At 42.1% G+C, this 14,250-nt stretch overlaps 1 protein-coding gene across 1 annotated transcript; it reads right to left on the bottom strand.

The window, feature by feature from the left end:
* Positions 1 to 2,043: 2,043 nt before the first annotated feature.
* On the bottom strand, positions 2,044 to 8,993 carry LOC100496644 (putative mediator of RNA polymerase II transcription subunit 26). The gene is made up of 5 exons (XM_018096990.2): positions 8,950 to 8,993; positions 4,008 to 4,066; positions 3,875 to 3,894; positions 3,317 to 3,340; positions 2,044 to 2,845 (listed from the first exon to the last, which is right to left on the bottom strand). The coding sequence occupies exons 2-5, from the start codon at positions 4,015 to 4,017 to the stop codon at positions 2,177 to 2,179; spliced, it is 723 nt and encodes a 240-aa protein (XP_017952479.2). The 5' UTR covers positions 4,018 to 4,066; positions 8,950 to 8,993; the 3' UTR covers positions 2,044 to 2,176.
* Between the last annotated feature and the right edge of the window lie 5,257 nt (positions 8,994 to 14,250).

The raw sequence follows: 14,250 nt of genomic DNA, 5'->3' as shown, positions 1-14,250 counted from the left end.
TGGCTGCGCTGCTCAGCCCTGCTAGAGAGGAATGATGCACAGAGCATGCGCAGAACTCACCGTCTGGACTATATTACAATGAACCAATAGCTAATCGCACGGCAGGGAAGGACTAGTCCGCCTGAAGCCTTCACTTGCAAGCTCCCCACAGAGACAGAGCTCTAGCCTCCAATAGGAGCCCGCAGTGAGAATAATGCAGCCAATCACAGATGACTTTGACTTCAAGCCCACAGCACTAGCAGGAGTCTAGCAGAGCCCTTAGGAGTTGGTAGGAGGGCAGGGAGTGGGCTGTGGGGATTATTACTATAATTATAGGCATGTATATGTAGCTCTATCCATGGGCGTCCGCTAAGAGGGGCAGGCCCCATGTAATTTTGCCCTCAAATAGGGCCAGCCAGCTCCTGATCCCTGGAGTCACTCTGCAATTTGCTGTTGCAATTGTTTCCACCTGTCTGTCAGCAAGTTCATCAAATAGCTGCCTTCATAGCCCCTTCTCTGGAGCCCCCCTTAGAGTACAATCTCCTGTATATCACATACACCCTCCCTGACACGCCATACTGAAGCAGAGAGAGGCTGCTGAATGTCCCTGGCTGTGGCCCCTCTTCCCTACTCAGTGCCTACATACAGGGTCAGAGGCTCAATGCCCAGGCTGCCTGTCTGTACCCGCTGTCATCAGTAAGGATAGTGCTGTTAGTCTGCTGGAATGACAGGCTAGTGGCGCTAATGCAACTGGTTAGGTATATAGTGACCCTATTATCTCTAACAGTAGCTTTCTTGCTACTAGCTACTATATTCTGTGGAAGATATGTTTGGATGTTGTTGTTAAACTACACCTCCCACTGCCAGATGTAAAGAAATAAGTATGACACCACAATCCATAATCCAATCAGCCAAATAATGAATCCTCCCCATAAGATACGGTCAAATACTGAATCAAAAATAAGTCTTTATCAAATTTGAGGATATTTACATATTTGCATCATGAAAAATTGTCTTATCCAGTGAGCCAGAGCTTCAAAGTCACATGACTTTAAGGGTTTGGCACTAGTTTGATTAAAGAGATACTGTCTTGATTTGTATGGGATACTTTTTATTTCTAAATTACAATGTTTATATAGTAAATAATTCACTCTACCATTTAACATTTTATTCTTGAACCAACAAATGTATTTTTTTTAGCTGTAATATTGGTGTGTAGGCGCCATCTCAGTGCATTGTGTCTGAGTCTGAGCTTTCAGAAGGAGCCAGTGCTACACATTAGAACTGCTTTCAGGTAACTTATTGTTTCTCCTACTCCCATGTAACTGGAGGAGTCCCAAGCCGGACTTGGATTTCTTACTATTGAGTGCTATTCTGATACCTACTGGGAGCTGCTATCTTGCTCCCTTCCCATTGTTCTGCTCATCGGCTGCTGGGGAGGGGGGGGGTGATATCACTCCAACTTGCAGCGCAGCAGTAAAGTGTGACTGAAGTTTATCAGAGCACAGGTCACATGTTTGTGGCCCCCTTGGAAATGAAGAATATGGCTAGCCCTATGTGAAATTTCAAAATTAAATATAAAAAAATCTGTGTTTTAGAAAAATTTCAATGCAGGATTCTGCTGGAGAAGCTCTATTAACTGATATGTTTTGAAAAAACACATTGTTTCCCATGACAGTATTCCTTTAAACACTTAGGTTTAGGCTAAATCTGAATCCTGCACAAAATGCTAGGATTCTGCCTTATCCCACACCAAATACAGGATTGGGTGCCTCCATACTTGTATGCAGGCCCAGACTGGCAATCTGCTGGTTCTGGCAAATGCCAGAGGGGCTGCTGTAAGATGCCATAGACACTCACTATTTATTGGGCTGGTGGGGGGGCTGTTTGGGCCTCTGTGTACTTGAAATGCCAGGGCCTATTTTGGATCTCAGTCTAGACCTGCTTGTATGTCTTCTAGAAGAGGTCTTGCAGATGTTGTCGCCTTCTGCCACACCTGCTGTTTATTCCCATTCAAGAACTGTTTTGTTTTTTTAATGTATAAAAACCACAGACTTACAACGGTTCTCATGCAGAAATGACAGTATGATTTTATTAGGAGGAGGGGGTTACAAATACTTCCACAAAGAGGTGTGGATTATACAGCACAGTAGGTGACAATCAACAAAGTAGAGAGATTTTCAGATAATGGACATCTTTAATATTTGTCTTTTCCCTGTTTATAGGAATATGAGGTGGTACTCCCCTGGCTCTGAGTGGTGCTGGTTTGTTGGCTAGTGGTTTGCCCAGCCCCTGACTGCTGAGGGACACCGCATTGGCTCTGCTGACCGGTGCTCTGGGTCTGACCACTGCTCTGGGTCTGACCACTGCTCTGGGTCTGACCACTGCTCTGGGTCTGACCACTGCTCTGGGTCTGACCACTGCTCTGGGTCTGACCACTGCTCTGGGTCTGACCATAGCTCTGGCTTTGTTGTGCTCGAGTTTGCACTTGCCCAGCCCCTGACTGCTGAGAGACACCGCATTGGCTCTGCTGACCGCTGCTCTGGGTCTGACCGCTGCTCTGGGTCTGACCACTGCTCTGGGTCTGACCACTGCTCTGGGTCTGACCGCTGCTCTGCTGTTGACTAGTGGTTTGACTTCTAACTTGGGACTGCTGCCCACTGGTTTGCTGCTGTCCAGTTACTTGAATACCACATCCACTTCCCTGTCCTTGCTGCTGGCTAACACTTGAAACCCCAGTGCCCTGGGACTGCTGGCCACTAGTTTGACTTTGTGTTTGTTGCTGATGCTTTTCTTCATGGTGATGCTTTTCCTCTTTGTGATGTTCATGTCCCTTTGGGGGCTTCACCTCTTGTGCTGGTGGGCTCTGTAAATAAAAAACAAATAGAGGATTACACTCCAAAAAACAAGCAGCACATCATTTGCACTTCGATAATACAGAGCAAAGTATCTTATATGGGTGTAATAGCCTGAACACTTGAATCCATTTATATTGTAACCTGTTATAGATAGCCACGCATAAAGAAGAAAGAGTAGATCTGATATATATACAAGTATATACCATATTATTAAAATGTGTGAGTCTTTTTATCAGTATCTACAGATCTTTTAGGCATGTTTTCCCTGAACATCTGCTTTAATGGATATTTATAGAATGCAATTAATCATATATTGATTGGAAAGCAGTAAAGATCTTAACATATTATTAGTCAATATGAAGGCCAAGGGTAAATTGTAACCTGCTCTTTGTGCTAGTTACTGATATCGTACAGATATCCCTCCTGCAGCCCCTAAAGAAACAACCTTGGACTTGTGTTTTGTGCGTGTTTGTACTTACCACGACTTGCTTGTTGCCGGAAGGCTAAAAACCAAAAACAAATATATACAAGCATTACCCATCTGTAGTACTGGTATAATTCACCAAGTATCTGCTTTGTGCATCTCTAAAATTATAAACCTTTGATTTTCTAAACACCATTGACTGAATACTGAGTATACTGAGTATACAAATTTTAATGAACTAGTGTTGCATGATTGGTGCAACCACATAGGTAGTAAAAGATGCTTTTGCCCAGAGTGTTTAAAATAGAACCCCCCCCCCCCCCCCCCCCCAGTTCTGGAACCTATGAGGACACTAGAACCTAAAGCTGCAAAAGGTGTTACACCCCCAACACACAACTTCAAATACAGTCAGATAATCCTCTGCATGGCCCATGTGTGCCCAGCTTAGGTGCCATATTGCTGCCAGTAGCACTGTAGGGGCAGATATATCAGTAGGCCTCAGGGATTACACTGGCAGCTGCCCACCACCAGCTTCAAATGTTTGAATTTCATATGTGGTTGCAGCTAGAGAAAAGTAAAAATTAATTACTGATATTCATAAAAATCATCTTACCTTCTTGGAGGAAGTTGGGGCTGCAAAGTAAATATATATATGTTTAAATGATAATATTGGAAAAAAATGAAACCTAAACAAATCACTGCAATGTTATATTAGATTCAGATAAAAGCAACAAACTGATTTTTACCTCCTTCCATTTTTGAGGTTGGGTTTGGGTTTCTTTACAATAGAGCAGAGAATATAGACCTGAGGACAAAAGAAAACAAAGTTTGCATTTAAGGCTACAAATTAAGGTGTTTACAAAACAATGGTGCTTTTTTCTACAGTAAAATATTTATAAAACATGCAGGAGAACACACTGTATATAGTGAAATGTTTATAAAAGTAAGCCATGCTTTTGATTCTTTTGAGAGTTTTTCTTATTGTATAAGTCACCATTCATGGAACGAATAAAACTTTATTATAGCCTCATTTTAAACTGTACCTGCTATCCCACAGCCCCAAATGGAGACTTAGCCACTTATACAGGCACCATCTCTCCCTACTATACCTGCTATCCCAAAGCCACAGTCCCTTCCCAGAGGCTATTATCCCACTGCTACTATAGGCACCATCTCTCCCTACTATACCTGCTATCCCACAGCCACAGTCCCTTCCCAGAGGCTATTATCCCACTGCTACTATAGGCACCATCTCTCCCTACTATACCTGCTATTCCACAGCCACAGTCCCTTCCCAGAGGCTATTATCCCACTGCTACTATAGGCACCATCTCTCCCTACTATACCTGCTATCCCACAGCCCCAGTCCCTTCCCAGAGGCTATTATCCCACTGCTACTATAGGCACCATCTCTCCCTACTATACCTGCTATTCCACAGCCACAGTCCCTTCCCAGAGGCTATTATCCCACTGCTACTATAGGCACCATCTCTCCCTACTATACCTGCTATCCCAAAGCCACAGTCCCTTCCCAGAGGCTATTATCCCACTGCTACTATAGGCACCATCTCTCCCTACTATACCTGCTATCCCACAGCCACAGTCCCTTCCCAGAGGCTATTATCCCACTGCTACTATAGGCACCATCTCTCCCTACTATACCTGCTATTCCACAGCCACAGTCCCTTCCCAGAGGCTATTATCCCACTGCTACTATAGGCACCATCTCTCCCTACTATACCTGCTATCCCACAGCCCCAGTCCCTTCCCAGAGGCTATTATCCCACTGCTACTATAGGCACCATCTCTCCCTACTATACCTGCTATTCCACAGCCACAGTCCCTTCCCAGAGGCTATTATCCCACTGCTACTATAGGCACCATCTCTCCCTACTATACCTGCTATCCCACAGCCCCAGTCCCTTCCCAGAGGCTATTATCCCACTGCTACTATAGGCACCATCTCTCCCTACTATACCTGCTATTCCACAGCCACAGTCCCTTCCCAGAGGCTATTATCCCACTGCTACTATAGGCACCATCTCTCCCTACTATACCTGCTATCCCACAGCCCCAGTCCCTTCCCAGAGGCTATTATCCCACTGCTACTATAGGCACCATCTCTCCCTACTATACCTGCTATCCCACAGCCACAGTCCCTTCTCAGAGGCTATTATCCCCCCACTGCTACTATAGGCACCATCTCTCCCTACTATACCTGCTATCCCACAGCCACAGTCCCTTCTCAGAGGCTATTATCCCCCCACTGCTACTATAGGCACCATCTCTCCCTACTATACCTGCTCTCCCACAGCCCCAGTCCCTTCCCAGAGGCTATTATCCCACTGCTACTATAGGCACCATCTCTCCCTACTATACCTGCTATCCCACAGCCACAGTCCCTTCCCAGAGGCTATTATCCCACTGCTACTATAGGCACCATCTCTCCCTACTATACCAGCTATCCCACAGCCACAGTCCCTTCCCAGAGGCTATTATTCCCACTGCTACTATAGGCACCATCTCTCCCTACTATACCTGCTATCCACAGCCACAGTCCCTTCCCAGAGGCTATTATCCCCACTGCTACTATAGGCACCATCTCTCCCTACTATACCTGCTATCCCACAGCCACAGTCCCTTCCCAGAGTCTATTATCCCACTGCTACTATAGGCACCATCTCTCCCTACTATACCTGCTATCCCACAGCCCCAGTCCCTTCCCAGAGGCTATTATCCCCACTGCTACTATAGGCACCATCTCTCCCTACTATACCTGCTATCCCACAGCCACAGTCCCTTCCCAGAGGCTATTATCCCCACTGCTACTATAGGCACCATCTCTCCCTACTATACCTGCTATCCCACAGCCCCAGTCCCTTCCCAGAGGCTATTATCCCCCCCACTGCTACTATAGGCACCATCTCTCCCTACTATACCTGCTATCCCACAGCCACAGTCCCTTCCCAGAGGCTATTATCCCCACTGCTACTATAGGCACCATCTCTCCCTACTATACCTGCTATCCCACAGCCACAGTCCATTCCCAGAGGCTATTATCCCCCCACTGCTACTATAGGCAACATTTCTCCCTACTATAGTTGCTGTCTAACTACAGCAGGACAAGTATGGGGTTCTTTATAGAGCTTTCTTACAGTTTTTCCACTTCAGACTGTTTTGGGATCCCCAACATTTGGGTGACTTATGACAACTTCTAATTTTTAGACAAAAAAAAGACAGCCCTGTTTACAGGTACACTGTGTTATAGGCGCCATGTGTTCATTGGAGTCCTGCATCAAATGGGATATACCACCTTATATGTCTAATTTATCAATTTGGTGCATTATAAATAAATATCATTGATAGTAATAGTATACCATTCTTTGAAAAGTGACACTACAAATAATGCAACTCACTTCATTCATATTTTTTTTACAAGAGATATACATTATGTACAGTTAACTGCTGGTCACTAGGGAGATGGCCACTCCAGCCCTACACTATGGCCAATATTGCACAGAAAGGTCTGTCCAATCATCTGTTTGATGCTGCTGTGTATGATCGTGTATTTAATTGAATTTAATGAAGAAAACAGACAGTTTACAGAGCCACTGCTAATTATCTGGCTTTTCATCTAAAAATGGGTGTCTGGTTTCTCACGTACCTGCTCCATACTTTACTATAATTGATCCTTATGTCATCAGCTTTTTTTAATCACATTGGTCTGATGTAGTGTGCAAAGTAGATATTAAATATAATTTTGTTAATACAGAACAGATATTAATCCTCTTCAACTACTTTTCCTTATGTAACAGGTGCAGCTTTCCATCTTCTTCTGACCCCCCTGCACCCCTTATCTTTTACTATGATGGAACTGCATGTATTTCCCTGTCAACATTTGTTTGCTGTTAGTGTTCAGATTTTATTCTCCAAAGTGATGAGAATTTAGCTCAATCCAAGAGGCACAAAAACTGCAGTCAGTCTCCAACTGAATCTTGGATCTGTCACATCCCTACTTATAAATATGATATATATAATGTTTGGAAAAGTTCACCTTTGGGAGTTATTCACCTTTATCTTAATGATGTAAACTTTGATATTCTGAGACAGTTTGCAGTTGAATTTAATTTTTTTAATTTTTGTGATTTTTCAATTATTTTTGTTTAACAGCTCTCCACTTGTACTGGTATTTCAGCAGCTATCTAGTTGCTAGGCTCATGTTGACCTTAGCAACCAGGCAGTAATTTAAATTATATTAGACTATGAATAGGACAGGGTCTAAAGATAAATATAAGTAATAAAAAGTAACAATAACAATAACAATTGTAGCCTCACAGAATAATAGTTGGGGGTCAGTGAATCTCATTTGAAAACTGGAAAGATGTAGAAGAGGAAGGCAAATAATTCAAAAACTATAAAAAATAAATAATGAAGACCAAATGCAAACTTGTAAGGAATAGGACATTCTATAACATATTTAAAGGTGGACCACCCCTTTAATGCATAAAATCAGGTAATTCATTAACCATATCAAGGCAAATGGCTGCCACTTGAGTTCCTGTTAAATAGTACTTGATCAACTCTTATATTCTTTATATTGGATTTAAGAATACATTTTCTCTTGAGATATATAATGTTCTCCTGGTTTTATATAGGTTGCAAAGCTCAAGAATTAACTCAATTATCTTTATATTTTGGAATAGGAGTCCATTACATATATGCGGGGGAAGGATTCAAAATGTGGGAAATCACAGAGCTGTTGGTCCCACACTATATCGCTACAGTCAAGCTTGTCTGTGCATAATATCAGTATGTGCTTCATAAACATAAGTCAGTAAAGGTGGTTGGATATCAAGTGCTGTCCACCGATGAACAATTAGAGGGGATAGGCCCAAACCTGAAAGGTTTTTTGGCATATAGCAATATTGAACTTATAGCCTTGCTAACATTATCAATTACCTGGACTATTTTTGCAGTTGCCTGATATCAGACAAAAGACATTGACTCCTTCAGTGCAGTAGGATTGGCAACACACATATAAGGCTTGGAGTCTGGCCTAAATCACCTAGCCCATTCTTGTCTAACCAAGGCCATAATAATGGTCGTCTGTGTACAATATAATGACAGAACATGTTTAGTTTAACACTACAGTCTGGTTGTCCACCAAATGATCTGGTTAGAGGCTGGAATGTCAAATTATAGAAGGACTTACAAAGTACCATCTTAAAACTATTTAAAACAACAATGAAAAAATAACTCTAGTCTGCCATTCAAACAATTCACTGGCAATTTGGCAATATGGGCTTGAAAAGGCTCCATTATACAGAAAAGCCCCAGTGCAAAGTTCCATAGATTTGTACACTAAATGCTAAAAATCACTATTATGGGAAATTCACCAGACCAGACAAATAGACATAAAAATCACTGTATGCAATAATAGAAATAAAAATCACTGTACACAATAATAGAATAAAAATCACTGTACGCAATAATAGAAATAAAAATCACTGTACATAATTATAGAAATAAAAATCACTGTACACAATGATAGACATAAAAATCACTGCACACAATACTACTCAACCTAAAAAAAAACATAATATGGTTCCATCAGGTTGAAAGCCTGCTAAGCATTGCATGGCTGTACATGTATAGGCACCCAGGGCTCAGATACAAGGAGGAACTTACCTCTAGGAGTCGGCAGTAGGCTTTGAGTTCAGTGGACCCAGATCTCCCTTTTTATTCTGTTGCGAGTGGGCGTATTACTTTAGTGCCTAACCACGATGGTATTTCGCCTAGCAAAGGTGTGCCCGATATAGGTTTAGCAACATAAATATTAAGTAGCAGCAGATATAGAAATAAAAACAATTATGTTTTCAAGGTATAAACAGATTACTTTGTTTAATAACAGTAATTGCCTTAATAAGATAATGACTGTGACTCTTCCAGTTTTGTATAATGTTTCATCCTTTAAAGTAACATAACATTTTAATTAAGATGCCTAACGAGGGTAGGAATGTAGAGGGGTCAGGGCAGTTGTATTGTAAATGAGTTTTAAAAAAGACATAAACCATTAACATTCCACCTCTCCAAAACCCACTACAAAGTAATAATTTCAGAGCAGGCCTGCAGTCATTTCCTCCCTAAACCACAAATAGCAGTGCTATAGCTCACTGCACAAAACACAAGTATGTACAATATGCCCATACTTGCTAAAAGGTCATACAATCATTTTTATTATCTAGTGAAATAACATCACCTCATAATAGAGAATTCTAATGTAAAAGTTTGTTTCTGATTCTAAAAACCCTTTCATTCCTGTTTCAAGTCACTGTCTGAGCAATGGGTCACTTTGTACATAAACTCTCCAAAGCTAATGGCACAAGGGGCACTTTTCTGCCCATGGCTCCTCAGTGACTTGTGGGGAGCGACAGTTCTCTCATTAGCCTCCTCTAATGGATTGTGTACATGGACACAAAAGAACTTTGGAATCTGGTGGTGATGCCAGGGTTCTATAGTGGCCTGGTTTCATAGCTACAACGGACCTGTGCCAAGTGATGCCCTTATTGACTCTGTAATTGATTCAAATCCAAAAAGAAAAGGGTGTGCATCATTTACTTAATTCAAAACTAATGTCCCTGTTGGTACACTGTGTACAAGTTTTGGCAGATGCTATTTAGAAACTTCAGCTAGTGCCAGACGGGGCAAATTTTCAGCCTGTGGATAAACACAGGCTAAGAATCTGCCCCTAGACTGGTATCAGCCTTTTAACTGCATCTGGAAGCATTGCTTTGGCCTGGGTGCAGGCAAACATGGTGGATTTCAGCGTGGAAACACGTGAGTATGCATATCCAAGTCAAAATCCACCATGTGTGCCTGCACCCAGGCAGATGCAATGGCTCTGGGTGCAGGCAAGGAAGGCAGTAGGGGCTGATCCTTGCCCTGCATTTTTCCACAAGCCAAAAAACAGCCCCATGTGGCATTAGCCTTATTATGGCCATACACAGGCTGATAAAAGCTGCTGACTCGTCCCTTCAGGCCAACTTATTGGTCCGTATATGGAGCTTAATGATGAGTCTACCTGACCAATAGCTGGCCAAAAACCAACCACATATCAATTGGTTTGATTTGATATGTTGATGCAGTCCTCATGCCACAGAACTGTGGCCCCATATCGGGCCCAGATTTGGCAGGGTTGCCAAATGGGTGGATCTGGCAGTTCAAGGCTGTCCGGAGCGCTCTGATTAGGATCGCTCTGCATCCAAGGTGATGGTGTCCATTGCCCAACCAAATATTGGCGTTATCGTGTTATGCTTAGGTGCGAAAATCTAAAATAATTAGACACCAAAGACCTGGGTTGCCCGATTGCCCTAATATTGGCACTTTTCCTTACCATTCTAAAGGTGGGAAAGCAGTAGTAGTTGCCTTTTTTTCTCTGACTTTTAGCACTAAAAAATCAGAGTGTTAGTCAATGGTCCCCTATGTTCTTTTATAACGACTCTCTGCTTTGACTTAATTATCCAGTTTCTACCCAAAAGACAGTTCCTCTTCCCTAGTCCTTGGCCCCAAGATTATGCATGAATGAGGTATATAGAATAGTATGAAATATCTATATACAGGTATATCTATACGTCAAGGCCTTGTCTTGATCTAGTTCACGATTTACCTCACCACAGAAACGAATGAAATTAATATGCATGAAAAATTCTCTTAAACCCACCCTGGCACTCTGTAATCCTGCAGTGCATACATTTCTGAATAGTATCCATTTCTTTCTACCAATGTAATATTAATATGCATGCTGGCTTTCTACTTCTTGGGGGCAACCACTTATGTCATAGAAGGGACTTCTTATCCTAAGACTCATTTCCCAGGTGCAGTCTTATTCCCTTTTTAAATATTGGTATCATATAGTCTTTTTGGCAGATTTGTAGGACACCATTCCTTAAGGCTACTAAACATTTAATCATTAAAAACCAAATAGAATTGTCTATTGCCATCAGCATGGATTTATGCAGCTTGGTTACCATCAAGGAAAAATCAAATCAGTATCAAAGGGAAGAATTCTTTGCCCACATATTTTTGAGCTCCCAGGATTATAGGTTTCCAGATAATAGAACTTAACCTAAAACCCTTTGGTGGATTCCTCACTGGACTGATTTTAAGTTTTCCAGCATTTTACACCATTGTTTTGTGGTCCCACTAATATATAACACATAATAAACTTCCCCGATTTTACATTTTCCTGGATTTTGCACCATTTTTGTTTCTGGTCCCCTCAAAAACATAAAATTTTTAGTTTTACACTGGTTTTTTTTACTCCCCATTCAGAAATAGGGAATGTCCAACAGGCCTAATGATCAGAAGGACGGCCCACGGACACCTGGGCCCACCGGGAGTTTTCCTGGTATCCTGGTGGGCCAGTCCGACACTGCCTCTGTCTGGGGACTTGGTGAGGGGCATGGAAGGGGCTGCTAGACTGCTCTTTCCTCTGTATAGCTATACCAACCTTTGAGCAGGTACTGAATATTAGATGTTATTTTTTGTAAATGCTGCATGTTGTATTTTTAATGTTTTAAGTTTTCCTGCATTTTACACCATTGTTTTGTGGTCCCACTAATATATAACACATAATAAACTTCCCCGATTTTACATTTTCCTGGATTTTGCACCATTTTTGTTTCTGGTCCCCTCAAAAACATAAAATTTTTAGTTTTACACTGTTTTTTTTTTACTCCAGCTGTTACCCTCAGCTATTCCAACTATAAAAAGTCAATATAAAGCTTTATATCTACATGGAATTTTTAATGCTGCATGGTTGCCTTAATGTGGCAGTTTAACTTTTATTTGAAAGCCATTTTTCCTACTCACCTTTATAAATGTGTAATTTAGAATTTTAGGTATTTAGTGTCAAAAGTAGAATAAAAGTACAATAAATTTGGCTTATGCACATTATGGGAGATCATAAACAGGACACCCATATGTAACTGGTAGTGGCCACTTCCTTGCTGTTATACCTTTGTATATGTGTATTATATGGGGAGCCAAGATGGACTGTCTGTTCCATGCATCATAATGAAGTCGTGAATGAAGAGTGCACTTTTAAGTTGGATTTTTTTGCTTTGGCCAAGGAAAATGTTTAAGAATACTGGGTCCATGTAAGACTGATGACAGGATTCCCACAAATAGCAAGCAGAGGGAAGCAGCTTTAGAGAGGATATCGTGTATAGGCCTCTGTCCAGTGTCGGACTGGGCCCTCAGGGGCCCAAAAGAAAACTTTAGACCCTAGGCCCACTCTTCAAACTATTTTTCCTCCTTTCCCCACCCAACCTCTTTATTCTCCTAGTCTCTTTTATTTACATGCTAGCATCTATTCTTCCATCCTCTTTGTTCCCCATTCAGAAATAGGGAATGACCATGAAACAGGCCTAATGATCAGAAGGAGGGCCCACGGACACCTGGGTCCACTGGGAGGTTTCCTGGTATCCTGGTGGGCCAGTCCGACACTGCCTCTGTCTGGGGACTTGGTGAGGGGCATGGAAGGGGCTGCTAGACTGCTCTTTCCTCTGTATAGCTATACCAACCTTTGAGCATGTACTGAATATTAGATGTTATTTTTAGTAAATGCTGCATGTTGCACAGCCCCAAAATATGTTTCCCTTTAACCAACTGTTCCACTTTACATTTGGTGGCTAAACCCAGCTATAACAAGCTCAACTGGTTCTACGGTCTTTATATTTTGCATTAATTGTTCGATTTGTGTAAATTGTTTTATTACTGGCGCTCGGCAACACACCCCATCTTGCCAACTTACCACTACTGTTTCTACTTTTGAAGAGTCCTTATATTTACTTCCATCATCTGCAGTATTGAGTCAGGAACATGTATTAAATATATACTCAGTATTCAGTTCAGCATCCTCCCCTTTTCCCCATTTCATTTTTTCCAACCATCTTCCCCTTTTGGTTGAGCCTTGCAGTACTTAGGTCAGTGTTTCCCAACCAGTGGTTTGTGAGCAACATGTTGCTCACCAACCCCTTGGATATTGCCTCAAAGCTGTTGCTCATTTTTGAATTTCTGGCTTGGGGCAAGTTTTGGTTGAATAAAAACCAAGTATAATGCCAAACAGAGCCTCCTGTAGGCTGCCAGTCCACACAGGGGCTATTAAGTAGCCAATTTTAGCTCTTATGTGCACCCCCAGGAACTTTTTCCATGCTTGTGTTGTGGTTAGGGATCCCTGATTTAGTTGCTGCTTGTATAACTGTTCCCCCTGTCAGCAGAGATAGTAGTGCCCAGGAGGAGGCTCCAACTGAAGAGTGTGGATGGGGGTGATCCAGAGGTGACCATAGATTCTATCTAGAAGGCTGCAGGGCAATCATGAAACATTTTGGAATGTAAACAGCTAAATAATCAGGGCCCCTGATGGCAACCTTTGCACAGGTTAGAGGTTTATGAGCACCCAGTGGACATATAGGGACTAACAAAACATAAGCTGACAAACAGACATGCATGGATTTTATGTGAAAAAGTAATATAACAGGACTGGGGTGTGCCTGGCTCACCAGGGCTGATAACCCAGGGGCTCCCACACCCCCACTGGGCCCATGCCGCCTGCCTGCACACCCTATGCACACACCTTATATTTACATTTCCCTTAATTAGAGAAGGAGGGCAGTGAGGGCAGTGGGGGAGTGTTCAGTTCAGTTCACGTATGGAAACTACTGACATTGCTGAAAAATGCATATATGCATAGCATGACAGGATCTAACTGATAGAGATTATGGCAGCAACTGAGATCTGACTAGCAGGACTGCTTTAACTTGCGCTGTCTTATTATATTTAAATAACTCTTCTCTATATGTTTTCAGTGCAAAAGAAATACTGCTGTACCTATCGACATTCCTGTGGCTGTGTATTGTAATGCAGGTGTTTTCCTACCATCAGAAATAGACTATCTGCATGAAATGGCTATTAAATTGTCAAGTTACT

Source organism: Xenopus tropicalis, chromosome 8 (genome assembly GCF_000004195.4).
Source record: "Xenopus tropicalis strain Nigerian chromosome 8, UCB_Xtro_10.0, whole genome shotgun sequence".
Classification (NCBI taxonomy): domain Eukaryota; kingdom Metazoa; phylum Chordata; class Amphibia; order Anura; family Pipidae; genus Xenopus; species Xenopus tropicalis.
The sequence above is the reverse complement of the archived record's forward strand: the minus strand, read 5'-3'. Positions and strand labels throughout refer to the sequence as shown.